At 46.2% G+C, this 25960-nt stretch overlaps 8 protein-coding genes across 9 annotated transcripts; 4 read left to right on the forward strand and 4 right to left on the reverse strand.

Annotated features, from left to right (window-relative positions):
* Positions 1–103: 103 nt before the first annotated feature.
* On the forward strand, positions 104–3062 carry LOC131132837 (gastrula zinc finger protein XlCGF57.1-like). Its single transcript, XM_058078852.1, has 2 exons — positions 104–497; positions 1084–3062. The coding sequence occupies exons 1-2, from the start codon at positions 479–481 to the stop codon at positions 2565–2567; spliced, it is 1503 nt and encodes a 500-aa protein (XP_057934835.1). The 5' UTR covers positions 104–478; the 3' UTR covers positions 2568–3062.
* Positions 3063–3301: 239 nt separating this feature from the next.
* Positions 3302–7942, reverse strand: LOC131132350 (zinc finger protein 665-like). The gene is made up of 4 exons (XM_058077890.1): positions 7476–7942; positions 5836–7326; positions 4544–4837; positions 3302–4395 (listed from the first exon to the last, which is right to left on the reverse strand). The coding sequence occupies exons 1-4, from the start codon at positions 7669–7671 to the stop codon at positions 3416–3418; spliced, it is 2961 nt and encodes a 986-aa protein (XP_057933873.1). The 5' UTR covers positions 7672–7942; the 3' UTR covers positions 3302–3415.
* A 439-nt stretch (positions 7943–8381) lies between these two features.
* On the forward strand, positions 8382–11970 carry cln6a (CLN6 transmembrane ER protein a). The gene is made up of 7 exons (XM_058078869.1): positions 8382–8564; positions 9082–9184; positions 9252–9350; positions 9449–9637; positions 9751–9806; positions 10434–10550; positions 10675–11970. The coding sequence occupies exons 1-7, from the start codon at positions 8503–8505 to the stop codon at positions 10943–10945; spliced, it is 897 nt and encodes a 298-aa protein (XP_057934852.1). The 5' UTR covers positions 8382–8502; the 3' UTR covers positions 10946–11970.
* calml4a (calmodulin-like 4a) lies at positions 10721–14317 on the forward strand. Of its 2 annotated transcripts, none has more exons than XM_058078885.1 (5): positions 10721–10755; positions 12225–12255; positions 12383–12523; positions 13170–13358; positions 13821–14317. In XM_058078885.1, the coding sequence occupies exons 3-5, from the start codon at positions 12457–12459 to the stop codon at positions 13916–13918; spliced, it is 354 nt and encodes a 117-aa protein (XP_057934868.1). In that variant the 5' UTR covers positions 10721–10755; positions 12225–12255; positions 12383–12456; the 3' UTR covers positions 13919–14317. The 2 variants fall into 2 exon arrangements, with proteins under 2 accessions (XP_057934868.1, XP_057934867.1); XM_058078884.1 differs by lacking the exon at positions 10721–10755 and adding an exon at positions 12006–12150.
* On the reverse strand, positions 12713–16470 carry LOC131132852 (zinc finger and SCAN domain-containing protein 2-like). Its single transcript, XM_058078871.1, has 3 exons — positions 16066–16470; positions 13500–15626; positions 12713–13261 (listed from the first exon to the last, which is right to left on the reverse strand). Exons 1-2 carry the CDS (start codon positions 16259–16261, stop codon positions 14974–14976), a joined length of 849 nt encoding a protein of 282 aa, XP_057934854.1. The 5' UTR covers positions 16262–16470; the 3' UTR covers positions 12713–13261; positions 13500–14973.
* Positions 16471–17568: 1098 nt separating this feature from the next.
* LOC131132840 (oocyte zinc finger protein XlCOF20-like) lies at positions 17569–19673 on the reverse strand. The gene is made up of 2 exons (XM_058078857.1): positions 19263–19673; positions 17569–19090 (listed from the first exon to the last, which is right to left on the reverse strand). The coding sequence occupies exons 1-2, from the start codon at positions 19384–19386 to the stop codon at positions 17814–17816; spliced, it is 1401 nt and encodes a 466-aa protein (XP_057934840.1). The 5' UTR covers positions 19387–19673; the 3' UTR covers positions 17569–17813.
* A 472-nt stretch (positions 19674–20145) lies between these two features.
* On the reverse strand, positions 20146–22596 carry LOC131132845 (zinc finger protein 501-like). Its single transcript, XM_058078863.1, has 2 exons — positions 22288–22596; positions 20146–21513 (listed from the first exon to the last, which is right to left on the reverse strand). Exons 1-2 carry the CDS (start codon positions 22427–22429, stop codon positions 20393–20395), a joined length of 1263 nt encoding a protein of 420 aa, XP_057934846.1. The 5' UTR covers positions 22430–22596; the 3' UTR covers positions 20146–20392.
* Positions 22597–22888: 292 nt separating this feature from the next.
* On the forward strand, positions 22889–25649 carry LOC131132831 (zinc finger protein OZF-like). The gene is made up of 2 exons (XM_058078839.1): positions 22889–23193; positions 23739–25649. The coding sequence occupies exons 1-2, from the start codon at positions 23067–23069 to the stop codon at positions 25160–25162; spliced, it is 1551 nt and encodes a 516-aa protein (XP_057934822.1). The 5' UTR covers positions 22889–23066; the 3' UTR covers positions 25163–25649.
* The last annotated feature ends 311 nt before the right edge of the window (positions 25650–25960 follow it).

Genomic DNA, 25960 nt, shown 5'->3' on the forward strand with positions numbered 1-25960 from the left:
TCTTAATAAATGTCTATGGTTGACTCCATAGAATGCTGAGACGGTTGCACGTGCGTCATAGCGAGCCCTGGTATATGACGTCATAAAACCGCGACCACTCAGGACGAAAGCGTCGCGAAGTGAGCAAGTTCAACAGGAAGCGATGCTTTTTAATCTACCAACAGCACACCACACCCCCATTCTTCATTGTAATCATCGCCTAAACACGACCACACTTTTAATTCAGCATCACAGGGGCGCGCTTTGATGCTTCCGACGCTAGCTTGGCTTGTTAGCCGCTAACCAAAGAGACACGGAAGTTAGCGACACATGCTAAAGCGTGTGGAAATGTGCGCCGTCTGAGAGTGCTGGCGAACAAGCGACAAACGGCGGCTGTCGGAATATTTGCAGCGTTGAAGAGAACGATAGTAGGAACTTTCTCCAACTAAAGAGGAGAACCAAGTGTCAACTGCTAGACGTTGTCTTTAGGAACCATCTCATGGAGTCGCACGGAGCAGGTTTGTTTATTCTCTCAATTTAAACTCTTATGTGCGTGTGTATATATGTATGATATATATATACACATTCTAGAGCTGAATGAATGACGTTCTATATTAAAAGGGACCTATTATTCTCATTTCCGGTCCTTGGTATTGAGTCGTACACTCCCAACAGAGCAGCTACACGGAAAGCTTTCTAGTTATTCCAGACTCTACACCTATTCCAGATGGATTTCCAAGGATTTACATTTACTGCTGTTTATTTCATGTTGTTTACTGTCTTAGTTTTTTATTACAAATAAGATGGCTGCCATGTAAGTACGTTTTACTGATGCATTGAAATCCTTTTCGGGTGACGAGCTAGTGAAACATGTTTCAGCCTGGTCACATTGAAACAAGCCGCAGATAGCTGTCCTCGGCTATGCCTGCCCATAGAGCAAAATTAGCATCTAAAAGACACCAGAATGCCAAGGTACCTCCTAACAAGGGCAATTTATTCCGTCTACACGTGTGTCCACATCTTCCTATTTCTTTTGGTATTTGGAGCCACGGTAATATGGTGAAGGACATTTCCAAACGTGTTTGTCTTCTTGTGTCCTGGAAGATCATGCCTCGGTGCAGCAAGAGTGGAGATCCAGGGAAGAGCAGGAGGAGGAGCAGCCCCCCCACATGAAAGAGGAGGAGTTGGATGCTGACATCAGCAAGTTTGCAGTGATCCGTGTGACTGTGAAGAGTGAAGACGATGAGGATGAAGCTCGGTGGTCACAGCTTGATGACGGTCAAAGCGAGGAGACCAGGAAGTCCCAAGAAGACGGCCTCATGGCGCCGCTGTCAGGCGGCGACGACACGGTGTCACACTCTCCTGACACCAACGAAGAGGACATGACACGTCACACTGACGACACGCGCTTTAAATGCTCTCAGTGCGACAAGACGTTTGGCTACAAAAGAAATTTGAAAGTACACATGAGGCGTCACACGGGAGAAAAAAGGTTCGCTTGCTCATTCTGCCGCAAAAGTTTTCATCGAAAGGCACATTTGGTGGCACACACAAGAACGCACACGGGTGAGAAACCGTTTTCCTGCTCGGTCTGCAACACCAACTTCAACGCCAGTTCAACGTTGAGTCAGCACATGAGGACCCACACCGGGGAAAAACCTTACACCTGCTCCTTTTGTGCCAAAACCTTCTCTCAAAGGGGGCAGTTGATGGCACACACGAGAAAACACACGGGGGAAAAACCGTTTTCCTGCTCAGTCTGCAAAAGCGGTTTCAGCGTCCGCTCGGCTTTAGTTCAGCACATGAGAACGCACACTGGCGAGAAACCTTTTCCATGCTCAGTTTGTGGGAAGACATTCTCCAGAAAAGTAACTTTGAAAGAACATGCCAGAACCCACACAGGAGAAAAACCCTTTTCATGTTCTGTCTGCAAGGTGAGCTTTAGTTTTCAGACGACTTTAATTCGGCACATGAGAATGCACACTGGTGAGAAACCTTTCCCCTGCTCAGTCTGCACTAAAAGATTCTACGTGAAAAGAAGTTTAAGAGCTCACATGAGAACGCATACTGGAGAAAGACCATTTCACTGCTCAGTCTGTAGCAGGTGTTTTAGCTTTCAGACGGCATTGGTCAGGCACATGCAAACGCACACTGGGGAGAAACCCTTCATTTGCTCAGTCTGCGGTCAAACCTTCTCTCAAAAAGGCACCTTAGTGAAACACACCCGAACTCACACGGGTGAGAAACCGTGCTCTTGCTCTTTTTGCGGCCAAGCGTTTTCTGACAAAAGCAGTCTGATGACTCACACCAGAACGCACACCCTGGAGAAACCTTTTCCGTGCTCGGTGTGCGGCGAAAGATTCTCACAAAAAGGAAACTTGATGGCGCACACCAGGACTCATACCGGAGAGAAACCCTTTGCTTGCTTAGTTTGCTCTAAAAGATTCACTCGTAAAAACAGTCTAACGATCCACACCAGGACGCACACTGGAGAGAAACCTTTCCGCTGCAATGTGTGCAATGACACCTTTGCGTATAAGTTCCAGCTGAGCAAACACAAATGTGCCGGCGAGGAGAAGCGGCAGTAAATTGATGATGAAAAGTCTTCTTCTACATTTGCTCCCATGTTGAATGTGTATCTTGTGTCAAAATAGATCTCAGTCTGAGCTCTTTGAAGGATGTTTCCTGTTTGCTTTACTTCTCTGATTCAAATCGGAATAAAACAGGGGACAAAGATTTTAGTGTTTTCTCAACCAACTTACTTTTCGTTTCATTCCGTTTTCACTGAAGAAGTTGTATGGAAATGTGCGTTTGTTTTTTTTCGGCGCTGCGAAATGCTTTGCTGACTCGCCGTCTGTGCATTTTTTGACTGAGCAAAACTGAGAACTGCTGTATAAACGGATCAGCGTCGACGGGGCCAGGATGACACCATGCCGTGCAAGACCGCCTCCTTGAAGCTTTCCATGGGCTCTACTGTCCCTGGCCGCTCTGACTGGACTGAAGTGGGCTGGCTCCTCACATTAAGGTGTGTATCGTTTATTACTTTGGCTCCTCCCACCTGAGAAGATGGATAGATGGATGGACGGAGGGCTACGAGGATGGATGAATGGATGGCTAGATGAATGATTGGTTGAATGGATGGATGGTTGGCCAAATGCGTGGATGGATGGATGTAAGGTTGGATGGATGAATGGATGGATAGTCTGATGTGATGCCATGACTAAGAAAGAAGCTTCCTGGTGTGTGGTATTGTGATTGGCGGATCCTGTCCATGTGACGTTCACCAAGAAGACCAGAACGGCTTAATAAAAACAGACAGTCACATGGTTGGACATGTTTTTATTCCACAGAAAGGAATCCGTGTTGCTTTGACGACAAAGTGCTGGGAACGTTAAACAAGCACGATAAACACGGGTCACGCAACTGAAGGTCAAGTCTAGCCAGTGAAATGCGTGCTGCTGCTCTCGCCAGCACACGCGTGTTTGCTCAGCTGATACTTGTAAGAAAACCGTTTACGGCACGCATTGCAGCTGAATGGTTTCTCTCCAGTGTGCTTCCTCATGTGTTTCCCCAGGGTGCTTTTCAGAGAGAATGTTTCGCCACAAAATGAGCAGGGGAAAGGTTTCTCGCCAGAGTGCGTCACCATGTGCCTCACCAACGACGACTGGAAAGTAAAGGTCACGTTGCAGACGGAACAGGAAAAGGGTTTTTCTCCAGTGTGTGTTCTCGTGTGCGCTATCAAATGCTCCCTTTGAGAGAAAGTTTTGTTGCAAAAGGAGCAAGAGAAAGGTTTCTCACCGGTATGCGTCCTTATGTGCCTCAACAGTGACGAATGAGAACTAAAACCTGTGTTGCAGATGGAGCAGGAAAAGGGTCTTTCTCCCGTGTGGCTTCTTGTGTGCACCATCAGATTAGACTTTGAGGAAAATAACTGACCACAAACCGAGCACGAGAAGGTTTTTTCTCCCGTGTGTCTCTTTGTGTGTCTCATCAAATTGCCTTTTTGAGAGAAGCTCTCGCCACAGACCGAACAGCTGAATGGTTTTTCTCCCGTGTGCGTCCTTGTGTGTATTTCCAAATGCGACTTCTTGTCAAAGGTTTTGTCACAGTGGGAGCATTTAAAGTGTTTGTCGTCGGTGTGACTCGTCGTGTCCGCTTTGGCGTCTTCATCATCGGTGTCGTGGGAGCGTGGCGTCATGTCGTCACTCTCTGATAGCGGAGCCGAGACGCCGTCTCCTTCTGATCTTCTCTTCTCTTGGCTTTGTGACCACTGAGCATCTTCAGCATCTTCGCTCTTCACAATCACACGAGTCACTGGGAACTTCATGTCTGCGTCCTCCTCAGTCCACACTTCCTCTTTGATGTGGGTGTGCTGGGGGTCCTTCTCCTCAGGGGGAAGATCTTCCTCACGGACGTCTGCAGGACACAAGGAGACAAGCACAGGCTTTGGGAAAAGTCCAGTCAGTCCAGGATTAAGAATATAAATATGCTGACTAGCTGGAAAACAACAGCAGTTATGCTAAAGTATAAAGTTGGCAAACACTTGAAGGTAAGAAGAACAAACCTGCTGCGTGCGACCCCGCTTGAGCTTTCTTGGAAACAGCGTCCAGTAGTTGACGTTGTCGCTCGTTCTCCTCTTTTGTTCGACAAAGTTCCTCCTCGTACTCTGCTATCGTTCTTTCCAACACTACAAATATTTCTTCCACAGCCGCAGCTAGTCGCTGGTTCACTAACGCTCTCAGCATTTGGACTTGACACATTTTCACACGATCGCGACACTTAGCACGCGTTGCTAACTTCCGCCTCTCTTTGTTAGCAGCTAGCAAGCTAAAGCTAGCCTGAGAAGCTTCAACGTGCACTCAGACGCCAATGAAATAAAACCGCGATGTTTGGTCGACGCCGGGTGGTTAAGGAGTGTACTAAATTAACAACATGCCGGATAATAATCGCAATTCCGACATTTTACTTTCGCCGTGGCTCCGCTCTTATCGACGTGTTGCTACGCTTTGACTTCTTCTTCGCATTCGTAGATTTTCTCGGCGCTGTTTTTGTCAACTGCTGCCACCTGCCTGTGGTTTAGTGTCATTGCTTTACAGGTACGTCGAATGACCCCTTTTCTTGTTTTATGAGTATATTTCTTTATTTTTTGGGAGGTAAGGTCAAGGCACGGGTGTCCAACATGCGCCTGGGGGCCATTTGTCGTCCATTGATGACTTAGAGGTTACGTTGTCATTCAATTCAAGTGTCCAGCTATGGATGTTCATCTTGTTAGCTTGCGCCGTTGTTTACACTCGGAAGCCGCTACGGAATATTCATTCATTCATTTTGTACTGCTTATCATCACGAGGGTCATAGGCATGCTGGAGCCTATCCCAGCTGGCAGGGTTCACCCTGGACTGGTGGCCAGCCAATCCCAGGGCACATATAGACAAACAACCAGTCATACTTATGTCCATTGTTGTCTTAAACTGTGAATTGTATTATGCCGTGTATCAATGTTGAAATTAATGAAACCCTAACCATAAAAGAAGAACAAACAAACTCACAGTATGACATGGAAACGATGAACATCCAGCAGCAACACAACATTTTGGCACAAGTATTATTTGGATGAAAACTATATTGAATCACGTCCACCATATACCTGGAGAGGCGTTTGTTAGTTGAGAGGTGTCACCCCACCCCAGGCCGAGGCCTTGATGAGTGGATGGAAAGGATGGATGGATAAAGCGCTCATGCTTGAGGACTTGTGTTTTATTTCATGTCACGCCAGCGGAAGACGCGTTCAAGTCTGGACAACCTGTTTGTGACGAGTGTCTGCACGGCGGTACATGCACAACACGGTAACAAGTCAACCCTCGCCAGCGGAAAGAGTTTGGCTGCCGCCGCTCTGGCCTGCGCAGGCGTGTTTGTTGAGCTGACTCCTGGAAGAGAATTTATCCCGGCACACGGCGCAGCCGAAGGCTTTTTCTCCGGTGTGTTTCCTCGCGTGGATCACCAGAGTGCTTTTCAAAGAGAAGGTCTTGCCGCAAACTGAGCAAGCAAATGGTTTCTCACCGGTGTGCGTTCTCATGTGGCGAATCAGAGTGGAGCTGACGCCAAAACTCAAGTGACACACTGAGCAGGAAAATGGTTTTTCTCCAGTGTGTTTCCTGGTGTGTTTCATCAGGGTGCCTTTTAGAGAGAATGTTTGGCCGCACACAGAGCAGGAAAACGGTTTTTCTCCGGTGTGTGTGCGCATGTGTGTTATTATATGGGCCTTCTGGGAGAATTTGTTCCCGCAGAAGGAGCAGGAGAACGGTTTCTCGCCCGTGTGCGTTCTCTTGTGGTTAATCAAAGTTGACCGAGCACTAAAGCTCTCGTGACACACAGAACAAGGAAACAGTTTCTCCCCGGTGTGCGTCCTCGTGTGGGCTGTCAGACTTCTCTTTCGAGAGAAGGTTTTGTTGCAAAGCGAGCAGGAAAACGGTTTCTCCTTGGTGTGCGTTTTCATGTGCTGAATCAGCGTGGAGCTGACACCGAAGGTCAGGTTGCAGACTGAACAAGAAAAAGGTTTCTCCCCGGTGTGCGTTCTCGTGTGCGCGGTCAAATGCGCCCGTTGAGAGAATCTTTTACAACAGACGGAGCAGGAAAAAGGTTTCTCGCCGGTGTGTGTTCTCGTGTGTTGAGCCAAAGCTGGACGGACACTAAAACTCGCACTGCAGAAGGAACAGGAAAATGGTTTCTCCCCTGTGTGCGTTCTGCTGTGCGCCATCAAATTGGACTTGGAGGAAAAGGACTGACTGCAAACTGAACATGAGAATGTTTTTTCTCCGCTGTGTCTTTTGGCGTGTCTCATCAAATTGCCTTTCAGGGTGAAGCTCTCGCCGCAAACTGAGCAGCTGAAAGGTTTTTCTCCCGTGTGACTTCTCACGTGTCTTGCGAGGTGCGCCTTGTCATCGAAACGTTTGTCGCAGTGACAACACTTGAAGTGTTTGTCTCCACTGTGACACCTCATGTGTCTTTTCAGATTCCGCTTGTAGACAAAGGTTTTGTCGCAGTGTTGGCATTTCAAGTGTGCGTTGTCGCCGTGACGTGTCACGTCAGCTGTAGCGCTTTCACCATCATCAGTGTCGGGAGAGTGCGATGTCACGTCGTCGCTATCCGAGAGCGGCGCCATGAGGCTGTCGGCTTCTGATCTTCTCGTCTCCTCGCTGCCATCAAGCTGAGCTTCATCTTCGCTCTTCACGATCACACACGTCACTGGAATCCTGCTGTCGTCATCATCCTCCTGAGTCCAAGTTTCCTCCTCCTCTTTGATGCGGGGGAGCTGGGGCGCCTCCTGCTGCTGAAGAGAAGGAACCTCTTCTGGAGGACACACCAAGAAAAGTCCACTCATTCCAAATAGGAACACACATCAAATGCAGAAATGCGTCATGTTAGAGAAGAAAGTGAGCACCAGTATTATTATTATTAATAAAAACGTATAAAGTTATGTAACGTGAAAGTGAACAAACCTGCTCCGTGCAACCCAACTTGATACCTCTTGGAAACAGCGTCCAGTAGTTGACGTTGTCGCTCGTTCTCCTCTTTTGTTCGACAAAGTTCCTCCTCGTACTCTGCTATCGTTCTTTCCAACACTACAAATATTTCTTCCACAGCCGCAGCTAGTCGCTGGTTCACCAACGCTCTCAGCATTTGGACTTGACACATTTTCACACGATCACGACACCTAGCATGCGTTGCTAACTTCCGAGTATCTCTCTGGAGCGACTAACAACAAGCTAGCAAGCTACGCTAGCTAGAGGAGCTTTCAAAGTGCTCTGCAACAAACTCTGATCTTTAATTAACAAAAAAAAACGGCGACGTAAAAGTATTCTGTAAACTAACAGAGGACAAAACGCTGACTTTACGTTGAGGTTGGTTCCTGGAAGATGTTCTTCTTCACGACGCTGAAGTTGGCGTCTTCGATGTTTGCTGCCTCTAGCGGCGACTTGGTGTCATTGCTTTAATTTTTTTTAAGACGCTGCCAATTCAGAAGCATCGTAAAAGTTAATGAGCTATTATTTCCGGAATCCGATTCCACACTGATGTTGCAGAGTGGTGAAAGGGGCGGGGCTTATTTTTGAAACTACGCTTTCTGCGTGGGAATGGGCGGATGTGCTCACGATGTTCCACAAACCATTTATTTGAAGTCGTAATAAATACGTTATTATTTCCTGCTGTCCAGGGCCCATTTGGGCTGCATTCCAATAGAACTTTGAGTTGTCCTTTGCCCCCCCATACATCATACAACCTCTGTGTGAGCCGTGCCTAAGCCGTAGCACCACTCCCATCCGGAGGGTGGCGGTATTGCACCAGCAGAGTTGCATTCGCCATTAAAACACAACGAATTCATCTGCGCTGCATGCTGATTGGTTGACAAGTGGACGGGGCGGGACAACCAAGGCTTTAAACGGGAAGTGAAAGACTGGTGACAAAAATATGCCTTTAAAGGCCTGATTGTGTTTATTATTGCATCTTTATCAAGACACGGTGCCGAAAATGCAGACAGTAAGGAGACGTCGACTCAACGATTCGACCGTTGACACGCCAACAGAAATGAGGTTGGTGTGCTAATGCTAGCTTCGCTCCGCTGGAAGTTGTACTGAAGTACGTGTTATTTATACTCCTTTCCCGAGTGATTAATGGTCGTTATGCAAGCACAGACTAATGTCTTTGTGACTTTAGTGCATCGCCGAAACGTTAAAGTGTCCTCTACATTTCACTCAATTGGTTGGAAGCCATCTTCGTTGGCTCCAGTATTTGTTTTTGCTTAGTGACTGCAATTAGAACTAAGTAAATATGACTAATTGATGTTGGTAAGATGTTTTTATGAATAATCATTTTGTAAACACAGTGTGTATTGTTTGTAGACTTACTATTATTAGTCTCCTTTTTCACAAACGGTGGTAAGCAGAGCTCTTGCTGCCAACTTAGTGACCCAAAAAGCCACTAGCGATGAATCTATCAACCTTTTCTGGTCCTAACCTTAATACGAAAAAAGGTCCAGCTGTGACACCCCACCAGGGTCACTATGTCACTCATTGCATCTATCCATCCATCCATCCATCTATCCACCAGCGACAACATGACACAGAAGAAAAAGGCGCACTTCCATTCAGACTTGTGGCTCTACCTGACCCTGCAGAACTGGATTCTGGACTTTGGAAGGCCGATTGTCATGGTAAGGAAGGCTGAGTCCACATTGACTTGTGATTGGTTGGTGTTTCTTGCTAAACATACGTCTGTAGCTCCTGCTTCCGCTCCACTGGTTCCCCCTGAATAAGCCGAGCGCTGGAGACTACTTCCACATGGCCTACAATGTGATCACACCATTCCTCATGCTCAGGGTAAGTGTCCACGCTCTCTCCTCACCAAGCAAAGATACATCTAGAAAGTGCGAATGAATGTTTGGATTTAAAGCATCTGTTGTCACTTTCCCATCGAGTTGATAGAGCGCAGTCCGAGGGCGCCGCCTGGCTCGGCAGTGTACCTGTGCATCATCACCTTTGTCATGGGCGCCAGCATCCACCTGGTGGGAGACTCCATCAATCACAGACTGGTCCTGAGTGGCTACCAGCTCCATCTGTCAGTCCGAGACAATCCCATCATGAGAGACCTCCAGCCCGCCACACTGGTAAGGAGGATTGTTCCTGGGTTAGCGGTTCTTCCCCCCCCCCCCCCATCGTGACTTTTTCTGCAGTGAAGGTGTATCGTTTCCAGTAACATGAGCCTTTCTTTTGTTTCCAGATTGACTCCTTTGAGTTGCTGTATTACTATGATGAACACCTTGGCCATCTCATGTGGTACGTCATCATGATGATCATGTGATGATCATGTCTATAGCGGTGGAGGGGGGGGGTTAGTGTGAGCGGCCCCCCATGACCGGCCACCCTAGTCTCCGTTCTGGTCTCTCAATCCATACAATTGCCTCTTATGTACAGGAGGTGGGGCGGCACGGTGGTCTAGTGGTTAGCGCGCAGACATCACAGCTAGGAGACCAGGGTCCAATTCCACTCTCGGCCATCTCTGTGTGGAGTTTGCATGTTCTCCCCGTGCATGTGTGGGTTTTCTCCGGGTACTCCGGTTTCCTCCCACATTCCAAAAACATGCTAGGTTAATTGGCCACTCCAAATTGTCCATAGGTATGAATGTGAGTGTGAATGGTTGTTTGTCTATATGTGCCCTGTGATTGGCTGGCCACCAGTCCAGGGTGTACCCCGCCTCTCGCCCAAAGACAGCTAGGGTGTACTCCTACATAAGTATGATACTAGCATACTGGTTATTAATAGCCCTAAGAGAAAGTCATGGTAAAAAGGTCATATCATCCAAAACAACATGGCTAGCACCCTTATTTAAACCACGCTAACTTTTTATGACTTATCTTTGAAACCTTTGTGGGCGGGTGGTTGATAGCGTGCGTCCTGTTTTAGGTACATTCCCTTCTTCATCATTCTCCTCATTTACTTCACTGGATGTTTCACTGAGATGGAGGACAAGATTCCAGCGTCAGGCAAGCTGCTGCTCGCTCCAAGCGCGCTCTACTATTGGTCAGTAGGCTCCTGGCTTCTTCATGGTGCTTTGGTCACCAGCAGAGAAGATGCCCAAGAGCATATTGTGGTATTTCCTAGCATCATGAACACATCACATGATTTCCTTTTTTTGTTCTATAAGGTACTTGGTCACTGAAGGACAGATCACCGAACTCTTCCTTGTCACCTTCTTCGCCATGATCGCCATGGTGATGCAGCAAAGGTATAAAGGCCTCAGCCCGGACAGCAATGGCCGCTTCTTGTTCTACACTTTCTGTCTTACTGGCCTGTTGGTGACACTCTGGGTGGTCTGCCTGTGGAACGACCCCGTGCTGCGCAACAAGTACCCCGGCTTAATGTACGTGCCGGAACCCTGGGCCTACTACACGCTACACGTAAACAAAAGCCACTGAAGCTCGATTCATCATTCATCAGCTCAATAAATAACAACAAGACATTGGTATCAGGACATGTGGAAGATCTGGGTTCATATCTCCTTGTGGAGTTTGCATCTTCTCCCCGTGCATGCATGCCCCCCCCCCCCATTCCAAAAACATGCTAGCTTGATTGGCCACTCCAAATTGTCCATAGGTATGAATGTGAGTGTGAATGGTTGTTTGTCTATATGTGCCCTGTGATTGGCTGGCCACCAGTCAAGGGGGGACCCCGCCTCTCACATCAAGACAGCTGTGATAGGCTCCAGCACCCCCACCTGCGTGAGGATAATCGGTAGAAAATGATTATGATATCAACACATTGGGCTGCTCCTGTTGTTGATAGAGTGTGGGACTTTACACTGGTGGGGTGCGGGAACTTGGCAGGGTGGGGTGAGTCTTCAAGGCTGGCAATGCCATCATTGGTGGAGCGGCGGCAAACGTAGTCCGGATGCTACGATACATTCAAGGCACTGAATGTAGTGTAGTGTCAACCAATAGAAAAGGAGAAGGAGCCGTTACCATGACTACTCGTACTTCTTTGACCCGGGTGACCTGTGGGAGGACCTGTCGATCCAGGATGGGACTACACCACCACTACGCCACCAAAGACTCACCTTTGGAAGCCAGTGTGTGTGTGTGTGTGATGTCTCCATGGAGAGGTACTCATGATGGCCAAGGGGAAAAGGCGATGACAACCATAGAAAGGTCAACTGCACTTTTGATGTAAGGAAAGTGGAAAAAGTAGAAAGAAGAAGAAAGTAGACATCCTTGTAATATTAGTGAATTATTGAATCAGTCCAAGTAGGATGAGGCCAATTTTCAAGGGAACTAATATCTGATATGGTATCTATGACTAAAGCAACAGCCTAGCATGACCATGGATCATATACACATATGTACTTTTTCACTTTGACCTCTATCTATCCACACTTGACCCTGAATGCACCTCGGGTAAACGTCAGTTTACAGAATAATGTCATCGTGTGCTAATTACGGCTATTGTGACTTCTTTGGAAGTGATCGGCTTCCACGGACAGGAAGACCATAGGTGTGCTATCTGTGTCGCCATGGTAACGCATATCGAATGACATGCCGGCTTGGACTTTAACCGGGGTGGAGGGTCAGGTGACGGAAAGGAAATTCTGTTCTTCCTGGAGAGAAGCAAACGTGGGGGGAAAATGGTAAGAAAAAAAGAGTTCTTCCTGTTTCCAAGATTGTTTATGTTTGTTTATGTTTGCCGTATTCCGTCTGACAGGCTAAGTTCTTCACTCCGGTTCAAATCAACGGTAAGAGCCATCCCCTGAAGTCGGGTTTTTTTTTTTCTCCTATGACTCCATAAGCTTCCGGATTGGTGGATGGACAGGCGGTATTCAAAGACTCCATTGCTCATCTTTGGAATAATTTTCCTTGCAGAGCTGAAAGAATGCTTCTCCTTGTATGACAAGAAGGAAAAGGGAAGGATTGATGCCAAGGACCTGATCACCGTCATGCGCTGCCTGGGAACAAGTCCCACACTCGGGGAAATTGAAAGACACCTTCAAGTACACAACATTGGTAATTGCGCAACAAATATATAATATGCACATGCTATATAGGATCTGGTTTGACATTCTTGGTTATGAAAGAACCCTAAGTGTTAAAGGGGAAGCACACTTTTTGGGAATTCAGCCCATCATTCCCAATCCTTATGCAAAACATGAACATTCCTTCCATTTTCTGTTCATATGAGCTAGCTAACAATGCTCCTCTAACAGCGTTAGTCATCATGCAAGAACAAGATACCAAGATACATATTTTCATGATTTTATTATTATTTATTACATTATCGAAATGTCTTTGCTCTCACATCGCGCATTTAGCTAACGCTACTTCCGTCAGCAATGGCGGCATAAGTACATCGATGACGCTTCCGATGTCCGCTCTCCCTGGGACGGGCCGTGTCTTCCAGCACGAGACGTCAGGTAAAAACTGCTGACGGCAAAGCGGCATCCTGTTGAGTCTTGGAAGGCAAATGGGGGGCTAGCTAGCCACGCTCCCGTCTGTGCAGGATGTTGCGTTGTGTCCGTCCACCAGATAAATCTCGTTTTTCATGTCAGCTGCTACAATAACGATATCGCTAGAGTCGCTAAAGTGAATGTGAATGAATGCCATTGATTTGAAAGGCTCGTCGTAAGTCGTTATTGCTTGCGGATATTTTTAGGAGCAGCGGGCAGCTTGGACTTCTCCACGTTCCTGACCATGATGCACCGTCAGATTCAGCAGGAAGACCCAAAGACGGAAATCCTGGAGGCGCTGAGGATGACAGACAAGCAGAAGAAAGGATTCATTGAGGCCTCGGAGCTGCGAGCCAAGCTCACCATGCTGGGAGAGAAACTTAGCCACAAAGAAGGTAAGGACACACTTTGGGTTATTTATGATCATAGAACCACAAACACTTAATACTTTACATGGAACACAACAAACATGGAATATTAACAACTATTTAAAGAGTGGTGCCGCAAAGCATGCTGGGAGATGGCACTGGACTTACTTGGAAGATCTACCGCGAGCCTGATTGTGGCAAGTTAGTCCAAGTCCAGCTGGTGCTTTCGATCCAGACCCAGAGATGGTTGGTTCAATTCCCGATTTGAGCTCAAACTACCAATTTACTCTTACTTTCATTCAACGTTCTAGCCTATTTCCACAGCATTTCAGCCCAGCTTCAGCTTCCCGTAGACATAAATGGAACAACTGTGAGCTTTTTTTTTAATAATTACATCCTTCCAGTGACTGAGATGGATATTTGCCAAGGAAAAACGAGTGAGGCTGCGAATGTCGGATGACGGAACTATTTGATGTGTTGTGTTTCTAGTGGATGAGCTGTTCAAAGAAGCAAACATCAAGTCTAATGGAATGGTTAACTACGAAGAGTTCACCCAAATGGTCACCCTGCCGCCGGTGGATTACTGATGTCAGCCATGAAAGATCCTGATCTGCTTGTGTCTTCATGTTTTTCACACCACGACTTCTGTCACTTTTAAAGGGCCACTGACATGATGGACCAACTTTGCTTGAATATGTTCTATATTATTTGTAATTACGTTCTGCCTTGTTTGTTTCTGAAAGCGAAGCGTAAAAGGGGGCGTTTCCCAAGTGACGTCAGTGCAGTGTACACAAAGCTCGTCGACTGCTTTCACTATCGTTTCATCAATAAATAACGACGTCAAAGTGAGTCACGTCTTATTTACATATCTTACGGTAACCACTGTCGCCATAGCAACAAGCATCCAAAGCATTTTACATGTTATATAACACTTTTGACTTCAGGACAAAGAAACAACAACTTAACTACCGCTCCCGTCCCATAAACCGTCCGGGTGGAAGCACCCTCGACTTGAATAGTTCCGGGGTGAATGACGTACGAATCCCCCAACATTACATTAGTCTATTTTCCAAGTAGCCACAAGAGGGCGGTAGTGGCTCAGTTCGGCTTTGGATGTCCGTCACGTTCCACTGTACTGATCCGGCTGTAAGATGTGACGTCATTTGGATTATTTGTATTATTTTTAATTGTATAGCACCTTCCAACAGCCCATTGGTGCTTAACATGAATATAAAGAAGTTAAGCGAATAACAGTATAGGGTGATATGTTTGATTCGTAAGGTGATATCATGTCTACTTTATTTAGTGATACCTTGTTTATTATACTGGGTGATATCATGTCTACTATATTTGGCGATAAGTCTACTACATCCTCCATCCTTCTCTGTCCTCATTTTGGTCTGATGACAATGACTCAGCTATGAATCATAAACCACACACAAAGCTTTCTAGATCTTCCACCATCTGCACCTAATCCGGCTGTTTTTCCTTGGACTTCCAAACCGCTCTGTACTCGTTTATTCCACCAGTGTGACTTCTCACACATCAAGTCAAATAATGACTTTGTATACAACTTTAATTACACACTGAACAGCATAAAGGTTTCTCTCTGTTCCCTGGTGTGTTATCTGTTATCCAACACCTACACCAGCCATTGCACGGCATGTATTCTTACGTGTGACGTCAAATAGTCCTTCCGAGAGTATCTTTTCCCACAAAATGAGCACATGAATGGTTTTTCTCCCGTGTGGATTCCCATGTGTCTTTTGAGATGGCAGGAGCGATGGAAGGCTTTGCCGCAGTGCGAACATTTAAAGCGCGTTTTGTCAGTGTGACACCTCATGTGTCGGGTCAGATTGCGCCGGTTGTTAAAGGCTTTGTCGCAGTGTTGGCATTTCAAGTGTGTGTTGTCACGGTGACATGTCATATCAGCCCTGGCGTTATCATCATCATCATCAGTGTCAGGAGAGTGTGACGTTGTGTGCTCACTATCTGATAGTGGAGCTAAGAGCTTGTCTGCTGGTGATCTTCCACAGTGGTCTCCATCGGCTTCTGCTGTCATGTGTTGAGTTGAGCTGCTGCTTGGAGGCTCCGCCTTTCTCTTCTCCTCACTTTCACTTTCATCATCTTCATTCTTCACAGGAACGCCAACCACTGGGAACTCCTCCGGTCCTTCAAGATGCTCTCCCTTCTGGCTGATGCTGTGGTCCTCTTCTTCCTCTTTAATGTGGGAGGGCCGGGGCTCCTCCTCCTCCATCCTGGAGCTCCACTCCTGCTGATGTTCCTTGCTGGCATCTGCAGGACACAGTAAGACAATATAAGATAATGGCGTCATCCACCCGAGTGTCTTTCCACCCTTTTTGTCATACCGTGAGTACCCCCTCAATTATTATATCTGTTGATAGTTCTCCCAAACTAGAACTTGACATGATTCGGGGGCAGCGGTGACACATGTTATTGTCTCCCTGGGGAAACAAATCCGATGTTTACACGTACCTGCTGCAATTTGAGTCAACCAGTGAGCAACCATGACACTCGTGGCAATGGAAAAGAAACACAGACTGTTACAGTAACTATTCAATGTGTTACAACAATCACTTTTATTGTAAATGTTGACGTACGTCAATGCCACATAGTCACATACACATCGGAAGTAATGTACCACTAATGTCTTTTTCATGTTAACTATCAGCGATAAGGTTCTTAAACATGCCAGAGTACAACTAAAACAAACCTGCTCCGTGCAACCCAACTTGATACCTCTTGGAAACAGCGTCCAGTAGTTGACGTTGTTGCTCGTTCTCCTCTTTTGTTCGACAAAGTTCCTCCTCGTACTCTGCTATCGTTCTTTCCAACACTACAAATATTTCTTCCACAGCCGCAGCTAGTCGCTGGTTCACCAACGCCCTCAGCATTTGGACTTGATACATTTTCACACGATCACGACACTTTACACTAACACTCGATCTCCGCTTAGCGATGTGTTGATCACTTCCGGGTCTCTTTGTTAGCAGCTAGCAAGCTAAGTTAGACGGAAAGCTTCCAATTTCACTGAAGCGAGTTTATCCTCACATGAACATTTGATGATGTGTAGTCTGGCATACGACAGACACAAGTAAAAATGCAGAAATGTAGGAATTAAAAGGCTCTGGCACATTTCTTCTTTTTGTTTACTGCTTTCGGTAACACATAGTTAGAGAATTATAATACGCTACTGCCTCCCTCGGGTGTGGAGGGGTCATTACACGGAACATAATCATTATGCCGAGAAAGTCTTTGCGTTTGAATTTCTGTCACCACAAAAAAAAACTTATTTGTAATTCCCACAGACTCCCTTCGATGACACGAAGTGACATTGTTTCTGTTCATTGTCATTGTTACTTTTTCAGAAACGATGGCAAATCATTGGATCGTTGGATCAGCACTCAATGTAGTATTGCGCGCGAATTGGCCGCCATGATGGTGAGCAGAACCCGGAAACGTTGCATTTCTCCTCCTCGGACTTCCTGCTCCATATTGTGCTACATTCCATTCATTTGCGAGATTTCCGCAGCCTGGGCGGTCGCGCGGTGCAGCGTGCATTTTACTGCAAGCCGGACTGGATCGAGACCGGATCTTGCAGTCCTTGTATCATGGAATCTGGACTACCGTAAAACCTCAATCGTAGAAGAAAATGCGGAAGTTACCAAGACGACCCGACCCAAAACGTCAGTTGGACTTTTTTTTAAATCAAGTAAACAAAACAAAACCAAAAAATACAACATTAAAAATGTTGAAAGAGTTGGTGAAAGAACAATGGCGTCCTACGAGGAGGAACTTTCTCGAACAAGAGAGGAGAAGGAACGACATCGACGGCAGCTGGATTCTGTGATGAAGACGCAAATGGTGTCACACGATGAAGGTACGTTGACTAACATTCTACTTGGCCATTTCATGCTGACGTCACAAATATACCGAGCCGGTGAGACAACAGGAAGTGTTGTGTTTGTAAAGCACCGGGACGTAAATCTCCCATGAAAGATCAAAGATGGCGGCCAAACTACACACGCTTAGTGAAGCCGTGACCAAAATGATGTGTGTGGGGGGGGTATTACTTTAGGAGGAAAAAGTTGGAATATTACGAGTATAAAGTCGTACATTTCTAAGAAAAAAGTTGTACATTTACAAGAAAAAGTTTAAAACGTGTAAAAACACAAGACAGAATACTTTATTAATCCCTTTGGGAAATTGACAAAAATTGACAAGACTAAAGTCGTAGATTTATGAAGAATAAAGTCTTGATATTAGGAGAATGAGGAGATAATATTACATGTGATGGCGTCATATGTCAGAGGGAAACTAGAGCACAGCTCTTCAGGAATGAAGGAAACCATCCTCTTGTTTTAGGCAAACTTTTATTTATAAAAGTTATTATTTATACTTCAATACACTCCACTCCGGAGCCAGAATGGAATCGTAAGTCTTGATTTGAATGGTGCAGCTTCACTTCCTGTTGCTGTTCTCCCCAGCACACGAGTGTTTGTTCAGCTGGGACTTGGAGGAGAAACTTTGAGCACAAACGCTGCAATGCAACACTTCCTCACCGGCGTGGACTTTCATGTGTCTTTTCAAATGCTGATTTAGTCGGAAATGTGTACCACAGATTGAACAAGAAAAGGGTTTCTCTGCGGTGTGTATTCTTGTGTGTATTTTCAACTCATACTGTCGTATAAACCTGATGCCACACACTGAACAGCAAAATAGTTTTTCTCCACTGTGTCTTTTCATGTGTGTTTTCAAACAATGACTCTGCGTAAACCCCGCACCGCAGATTGAACAGGTAAAAGGTTTCTCTCCAGTGTGTACTCTGGCGTGTGCCGTCAAGTACTGTTTGTGTGTAAAACCTGTGCCACACACGGAACAGGAAAAAGGTTTCTCTGCGGTGTGTATTCTTTTGTGTATTTTCAACTCATCTTTTCGAGAAAAGCTTGTACCGCACACTGGACAGGAATATGGTTTCTCTCCAGTGTGGACTCTCGTGTGTAATGTCAAATGAGAATTCCGAGAGAATATTTTACCGCAAAGCGTGCACATGAATGGTTTCTCTCCTGTGTGCATCCTCATGTGTATTTTCAAACACTGACTTTGGACAAAACTTTTACCGCACACGGAACAGGAAAATGGTTTCTCTCCAGTGTGTATTCTCGTATGTACTTTTAAATTTGACTTTAGAGAGAATCTTTTCCCACAAACAGAGCACACGAACGGCTTCTGGCCTGTGTGCGTTCTCACGTGTCGATTGAGACTACGCCGGTGTTTGAACGTTGTGTCACACTGAGAGCATTGAAAGCGTGTGTCGTCAGGGTGACATGTCATATCAGCTGTGGAGTCGTCATCATCAGTGTCAGGAGAGTGTGACGTCGTGTGCTCGCTATCTGATAGTGGAGCTAAGAGCTTGTCTGCTGGTGATCCTCCACAGTGGTCTCCATCGGCTTCTGTTGTCATGTGTTGAGTTGAGCTGCTGCTTGGAGGCTCCGCCTCTCTCTTCTCCTCACTTTCACCTTCATCGTCTTCATCATCTTCACTCTTCACAATGACGCCAATCACTGGGAACTCCTCTGGTCCTTCAGGATGCTCTCCCTCCTGGCTGATGCTGTGGTCCTCCTCTTCCTCTTTAATGTGCGGGGGTCGGGGCTCCTCCTCTTCCTCTTTAATTTCCTTCTGCTCCGCCATGAAACTCCACTCCTGCTGCTCAGGGGGAAGATGATCTACCCTGACGTCTGCAGGACACAGGAGAAGAATCCAGTGGTGAAATAAGACATGAAACTATGTTAAAAGTACCAACATGATGTTTTACATACATGTTGTCATGAGCAATAATTCCAAAACAAAACGATATGTACATATATTGTTCATAATAAAATATAAAGTGAGAATAAGAATGAAACTAACCTGCTCCGTGCAACCCAACTTGATACCTCTTGGAAACAGCGTCCAGTAGTTGACGTTGTCGCTCGTTCTCCTCTTTTGTTCGACAAAGTTCCTCCTCGTACTCTGCTGTCGTTCTTTCGCACATTTTCACACAATCTCAACACTTTACACTCACACTTGAGCTCTGCTGAGCGACGTGTTGATCACTTCCGTCTCTTTGTTAGCAGCTAGCAAGCTAAGCTAGCCCGAGAAACGCCAAAGTGCCCCCACGCCAACGTACCCGGATGTAAACAATTTCTAAACGATGTTTACTCTATTCCGCGTCGTTTATATGGATGCGTGCGCATGGATTACGACGAAAGAATGACAATGAACACCTTTAGGTATTCGCTACGGACGCCATTTTGCTTTTTACTTGTCTTGTTTTGTTGGGTGGTCACAGTCTATGACTTTACCACACTGCCATCTATCGGGGACCTTTGGCTACTACACCATACATTCACATGGAGCCACAGCTCATTGATGATTTTGCTGACTAAGAGGTTACATGATCTTAAAAAAATACAATAATAAAATAAAAAAATAACAAATAAAAAGTAATTAAAATGAAAAAAATAACAAGTAAAAAAGGTCCTTCATGACCTTTATTCTTGCCCCAGCCATCAACTCATCCATCCTTTTTGGCATGCTTTGCCCGTTGAAGGAGGCTGGCGGGATCATCCATTTGGCTCCTCGCGGGGGTAGTCTCTTACTAGATGGAATTAGATGGTAGTTGCCGTGCCCCGCCCGATGAGGATTGTATGACAGGCTGGAGGAACCGCACACCTCATTGTGATTCCTACCTGCCTACTTCCTACCGCCCCCTGGTGGTCAGATCTTGTGGAGGGCTCAACCAGAAAAAGAGCAACCTTTTAGTGCATTAGTCTTTATTTTAGTCTTCTTAAAGCAATATATACAAATATACAAAAAAGTCACAACAAAAAGACATTATCATGATCATTGATGCATCACAGTACTAATAGTAACAGCGACAATGGTGTATCGAACTTGGAATCATGAGGTAATCTGGTAACACACACACACACGGCTCCACATAGGTGGCGTCTCACACGATGGTACGATTCCATGGTTTGACAATCTCAGGAAAACATTTATCGTCTTTTGTGTAGCCGCATGTGCGCCATCAAATTGTCGTGCCGAGTGAATGGTTTGGCACAAAGGGAACAAGAGTATGGTTTTTCTCCCGTGTGCGTCCGCATGTGTTTCGCCATACTCGACTTCGACGAGATCATCTTACCGCAAACCGAGCAACTAAAAGGTTTTTCTCCGCTGTGCGTTCGCTGATGTCCAATCAAAGAAGCCTTTGAGATCAGCGTTTTGCCGCAGATTGAGCAGCTAAACGGTTTTTCACCGGTGTGCGTTCTCATGTGCTTAACCATATTCGACTTTGTAGAGAAGCGTTTATCGCAAACCGAGCAACCAAAAGGTTTTTCTCCCGTGTGTGTGCGCATGTGGGCTGTCAAGCTGTTGTGCTGCGTAAACGTTTTGGCACAAAGGGAACAGGAATAAGGTGTTTCCCCCGTGTGTGTTCTCATGTGTATGGTTATGTTGGACTTTGTAGAGAAACCTTTACCGCACACCGAACAAATAAAAGGCCTTTCTTCGGTGTGCGTGGTCCTGTGTTTAATCAAAATATCATTTCGGGAAAAAGTTTGATTACACACTGAGCAACTAAAGGGTTTCTCTCCTTTGTGCGCCCGCATGTGTCGAGTCAAGCCGAACTTGTCAGAAAAGCTTTTATGACAAAAGGGGCAGGTACGAGACTTTTTACCCGCCTTCTTTTGTTCCTCGTCCGCGTGAGTCGTCTTATCGGCGCCGCAGTCCGCATCGCTGCTCAACGCTTCTCGGGCGTCGCCTCCGTCTTCATTCTCAGGAGAGTGTGACGTCGTGTGCTCGCTATCTGATAGTGGAGCTAAGAGCTTGTCCGCTGGTGATCCTCCACAGTGGTCTCCATCGGCTTCTGTTGAGCTGCTGCTTGGAGGCTCCGCCCCTTTCTCCTCCTTACCCGGTCTGTGAGGACGCCGCGGGGACTCGGGTGGTTTGTCTTCAAGTGCTTCGGTTTTCAAAGAGACACCAAACAGTGCCTCCTCCGGCTCAGCGATGCAGAGTTCCTCGTCTTCCTCTTTGATGTGGGGGGGCCGGGTATCATCCTGCATCGAAGCAGGGCTCCTTGCCTGTGCTTGAGGGGGGCGTCCAATCAGCTGCTGGACGTCTGCAGGACACAAGAAGCAAACACTTTGTCTCAGGGGTGTTAAATATTATCATCGGACGGGGGGGGGGGCATGATCGGTGACACTGCCTCTCAGATGCTACCTTTCAACACAACGTGAACGGGACTCGTGGTCGCTAATATTCACCATGGCGTTCTCATTGTGTCGTCACATTTGCTTGCGCTTTAGGGAAGGCAGAGAGGGCAAAGCGCCTGCTTTAAAAGAGCGGGGAGGGTAAGCCAACACTGCCATAACTCACTGAACTAGGCTTGGTTTTCGAAATGTGACAACATTTAGCTTTGTTGGCTCCCAGTGGTACTAAGTTAAGTTTCTGTGGATAAAATACTTCATGAATCACAGGATAAATCTCCATTCTTAGCCACGTTCTTCTTCTATGGTTTGGTGTGTGTCGCGTTTTCATACATGGACGTCCACGTGGATGTAACTGTTTCTCAATTCGCAAGCATAACACGTGAATTTACATCTTTCTTGGAACGTTTTCCTTCCTGGACCCCACTGTTTGAACTCTGATGGAGACACACTGCCACCCAGTGGCGGGATTCCGCCACTTCACCCTAACCTATCAAAAGCATACTGTGGGAAATGTAGTTCATGGTGAACAGACTCGTTTAAAGCTCATCGCGCACAATTTAAGCATAAATGGAGGGGGGGGGGGTCATATAAAATGACATTAAACGCCGTGGGCCGCGAGTTTGATTCTGATATAGAGATGAATGCGCGATGACGTAGTGGTTTGATGCCCGGAGTAAACATACCTCCATCGTGTAGCACAAGCTGAGTCTTGCTAACAGCCTCCTGTTGCTGGCGCTCGTTCTTCTCTCTTGCTTGTGAAAGTTCCTCCTCGTACGACGCGATGGTTCTTTCTAACAGCCCGAATATTTCATCAGCTGCCGCCATTAGTCGCTCCTTCGCCGACTCCTCAAACACTTTGAATGTTGGGAACGCGATTTCACTTCGTCGTCGTCCTTTTGTCTCTCGTCACCTTAGCGTTGCTAACGTCAGCTTCATTCTTCTTCGATGGTGGTTTTAGGGGAGCTAACTCGTTCACTACGCCTCACTGCTGCCCTCTTGTGGCCGATTGTTATTGTTTTTTTAATTGGCGGTTGTGCATTAGCAATGGGAAACTCGATACTGACTTTTTATGAGTCACTGAAGTGAATCGCGTACTTATATATGTATATAATGTATTATAAATATTATATATTACATATCTAAATTGCTAATAAATGTTCTATTGGCTATTTATGTTCAAAAATGAATAATTATAAACCGAAGTCTCGGCGAAAAAAAAGAGTAGAAGGAATGACGTAGTTTCGCACATGCGCAGAACAGAGAAGAGCCACCAAACAAAACAGGAAGAAAAAGCAAGATGGCGTTTGTTATGTCGGTCATTATTGTTCTGTGTTTTTAATCCGTACACGTACGGCGTGAAGCAGTTTAGCTTGCTAGCTGCTAACAAAGACCCGGAAGTGATTAGCGCGCCGCTGGACGAAGACCGGGTGTGAGCGAACAAAAGTGTTGGGATTGTGTGAAAATGTGCGAAAGAAGGATAGCAGACTTCGAGGAGAAACTTGCAGCAAGAAAAGAAGAGAAGGAGCGACAACGTCAACCTTTGGAAGCACTTTTCCAGAAGAAGCGTCGAGTTGTGTCACACACAAGAGGTTAGCATAGTCCTGGATCATATAATGTACTTTATAGGCTTTCTATTTTGGTCATTAAGACCTATTCATGCTACCAATTTACACTCACAGCTCAGTTATTGATAGGATCGACTGGGAAATGGGATCAGTCAGTATCATGTTATGTAAAATGGGAAAGAATTCCACAAACAAACCAAAAATATTAAGAGAATGGAATGTTCTGTGGGGTTCTTTGTGTAGACCTCCTCCAACTCCAGATAGAAATGGCCTTGGGCGACACCCTCCCACCCCCCATACAGTATATGCACAAATTTACATTTGAAGTGGGCTGATCCAAATATTCCATACCAAGGAGATGGATACTTCACTTCTCTCCTGTGTGTTCATGTGGGTATTTGTTAGATGAACAACACGGGCAATACAGTAGCTTATTTTGTTATTTAGTTGACAAATGTTCACCCTTTTGTGAACAGTAGTCCAATTACGGCCATGGGAACTCATCAGGATACCACATGAGGTGTTTTTTTCACGTGTCTGTAGACCATACCATGTCGTGTGTCCTGCAGACGTCAGCGAACAACATCCTTCTTCCCCTGAGAGGCAGGAGCGGAGCTCCAGGATGGAGGAGGAGGAGCCCCGGCCCCCCCACATTAAAGAGGAAGAGGAGGACCACAGCATCAGCCAGGAGGGAGAGCATCCTGAAGGACCGGAGGAGTTCCCAGTGATTGGCGTCGTTGTGAAGAGTGAAGATAATGAAGACAATGAAGGTGAAAGTGAGGAGAAGAGAGAGGCGGAGCCTCCAAGCAGCAGCTCAACTCAACACATGACAACAGAAGCCGATGGAGACCACTGTGGAGGATCACCAGCAGACAAGCTCTTAGCTCCACTATCAGATAGTGAGCACACGACGTCACACTCTCCTGACACTGATGATGACTCTACAGCTGATGTGACATGTCACCCTGACAACACACGCTTGAAATGCCAACACTGCGACAAGACCTTTGGTTACCGTAGCAATCTGAAAAGACACATGCAAAGTCACACGGGGGAGAAACCATTCGTATGCTCAATTTGTGATAAAAGGTTTTCCCTCAAGGCAAATTTGAAATCGCACACAAGAATACACACAGGAGAGAAACCTTTTTCCTGTTCCGTGTGCGGTATAAGTTTTGCACGAAATCAAGATTTGAAAATGCACACAAGGACGCACACCGGGGATAAACCCTTCACCTGTTCGGTGTGTGGAATAGCATTTGTAAGAAATCAAGATTTAAAAAGACACCTGAGAGCGCACACCGGGGAAAAACCTTTTCCATGTTCAGTGTGCGGTAAAAGGTTCTCTCAGAAAGTAAGTCTGACAGCACACACTGGAAAACACACAGGGGAGACACCTTTTTTCTGTTCGGTGTGCGGGCTGTCCTTCAGAGGAAATCAGGATTTGAGACGACACATGAGAAGCCACACAGGAGAGAAACCATTTGTATGCTCAATTTGTGATAAAAGATTCTCCTTAAAGGCAAATTTGAAATCGCATACAAGAATACACACCGGAGAGAAACCGTTTTCCTGTTCAGTGTGTGGTATAGGTTTTGCTCAAAGTCAAGATGTCAAAATACACATGAGAACGCACACTGGGGAGAAACCTTTTACCTGTGCAGTGTGTGGTGCAGGTATTGCACGAAACCAAGATCTGAAGGTACACATGAGAATACACACCGGTGAGAAACCATATTCCTGCTCCATTTGCAACAGAAGCTTTGGTGTCCAAACGCATCTGGTAACACACATGAGAACTCATACTGGAGAGAAACCATACTCCTGTTCAGTCTGCAACAAAAGCTTTTGTCAACGAGCCACACTTGTAGCACACACGAGAACCCACACGGGAGAGAAAGTGTTTCGGTGCAGCGTGTGTGCTGAAAGGTTCTCTTATAAGTACCAGGTTAAAAAACACATGTGTGCTGGGGAGAACAGCAGCAGGAAGTGAAGCCGCACGATCTGAAATCACCTGTGAAGACTTGGTCAGCTGATGATTGGCGAGGCAGCTGGTTGTTCTTTCTCTCGTCTTTTAGCGTCTAAGCACTTGTTGGTTTCAACCCCTATGGAATTGCCCACCGTATTGACCCGTATACGTATATTTATCATGTATTCATCAGATTTACCTGGTCATCCTGGAAGGGGGATTGTCAACATTGTCAAGGTTTTATGAGTTTTTCCTTGTCCAGTCTGGGGTCCAGATCAGGGGATGTCGTTGATTGTGTCGTCAGCTTGTAGAGAAAGCCCTGTGAGACTCTTTTGTGACGAAGCGCTATATAAATATATAAATAGACTTGACTTGTATATGCGTCTGTTTCAAAATGACCACTTTTATGTCTTCCTGCCACCAAGTTACTGAGAGTAGAGGAACATCAAGAGGAAAAAATAATGTGTACCCCAAGCGAAATTCATTCATTTTCTACCGCTTTTTCCTCATGAGGGTCACGGGCATGCTGGAGCCTATCCCAGCTGTCTTTGGGCGAGAGGCGGGGTACACCCTGGACTGGTGTCCAGCCAATCACAGGGCACATATAGACAAACAACCATTCACACTCACATTCATACCTATGGACAATTTGGAGTCGTTAATTAACCTAGCATGTTTTTGGAATGTGGGAGGAAACCGGAGTACCCGGAGAAAACCCACGCATGCACGGGGAGAACATGCAAACTCCACACAGAGATGGCCGAGGGTGGAATCGAACCCTGGTCCTCCTAGCAGTGAGGTCTGCGCGCTAACCAAGTGAAA

The sequence above is a fragment of the Doryrhamphus excisus genome, chromosome 7 (genome assembly GCF_030265055.1).
Source record: "Doryrhamphus excisus isolate RoL2022-K1 chromosome 7, RoL_Dexc_1.0, whole genome shotgun sequence".
NCBI lineage: Eukaryota > Metazoa > Chordata > Actinopteri > Syngnathiformes > Syngnathidae > Doryrhamphus > Doryrhamphus excisus.

Bases quoted from the DNA above. Each gene is read 5' to 3' on its own strand.
- LOC131132350 (XM_058077890.1), bottom strand. From the start codon at position 7,671: ATGTGTCAAGTCCAAATGCTGAGAGCGTTGGTGAACCAGCGACTAGCT. The intron at 4,838-5,835 runs GTTGACTTGTTA...TTGGCGTCTGAG, and splicing joins AACTCTTTCCGCTGGCGAGG to TGCACGTTGAAGCTTCTCAG. The intron at 4,396-4,543 runs GTTTGTTCTTCT...TGTGTCCTGCAG, and splicing joins AGCGGGGTCGCACGCAGCAG to ACGTCCGTGAGGAAGATCTT.
- LOC131132852 (XM_058078871.1), bottom strand. From the start codon at position 16,261: ATGTATCAAGTCCAAATGCTGAGGGCGTTGGTGAACCAGCGACTAGCT. The intron at 15,627-16,065 runs GTTTGTTTTAGT...TGTGTCCTGCAG, and splicing joins AGTTGGGTTGCACGGAGCAG to ATGCCAGCAAGGAACATCAG.
- LOC131132845 (XM_058078863.1), bottom strand. From the start codon at position 22,429: ATGGCGGCAGCTGATGAAATATTCGGGCTGTTAGAAAGAACCATCGCG. The intron at 21,514-22,287 runs GTATGTTTACTC...TGTGTCCTGCAG, and splicing joins GCTTGTGCTACACGATGGAG to ACGTCCAGCAGCTGATTGGA.
- LOC131132831 (XM_058078839.1), top strand. From the start codon at position 23,067: ATGTGCGAAAGAAGGATAGCAGACTTCGAGGAGAAACTTGCAGCAAGA. The intron at 23,194-23,738 runs GTTAGCATAGTC...TGTGTCCTGCAG, and splicing joins AGTTGTGTCACACACAAGAG to ACGTCAGCGAACAACATCCT.
- cln6a (XM_058078869.1), top strand. From the start codon at position 8,503: ATGCAGACAGTAAGGAGACGTCGACTCAACGATTCGACCGTTGACACG. The intron at 9,351-9,448 runs GTAAGTGTCCAC...TTTCCCATCGAG, and splicing joins CACCATTCCTCATGCTCAGG to TTGATAGAGCGCAGTCCGAG. The intron at 10,551-10,674 runs GTCAGTAGGCTC...TTGTTCTATAAG, and splicing joins CCAAGCGCGCTCTACTATTG to GTACTTGGTCACTGAAGGAC.
- calml4a (XM_058078884.1), top strand. The intron at 12,256-12,382 runs GTAAGAGCCATC...TTTTCCTTGCAG, and splicing joins CACTCCGGTTCAAATCAACG to AGCTGAAAGAATGCTTCTCC. The intron at 12,524-13,169 runs GTAATTGCGCAA...GGATATTTTTAG, and splicing joins CCTTCAAGTACACAACATTG to GAGCAGCGGGCAGCTTGGAC.
- LOC131132840 (XM_058078857.1), bottom strand. From the start codon at position 19,386: ATGTGCGAAAGAACGACAGCAGAGTACGAGGAGGAACTTTGTCGAACA. The intron at 19,091-19,262 runs GTTAGTTTCATT...TGTGTCCTGCAG, and splicing joins AGTTGGGTTGCACGGAGCAG to ACGTCAGGGTAGATCATCTT.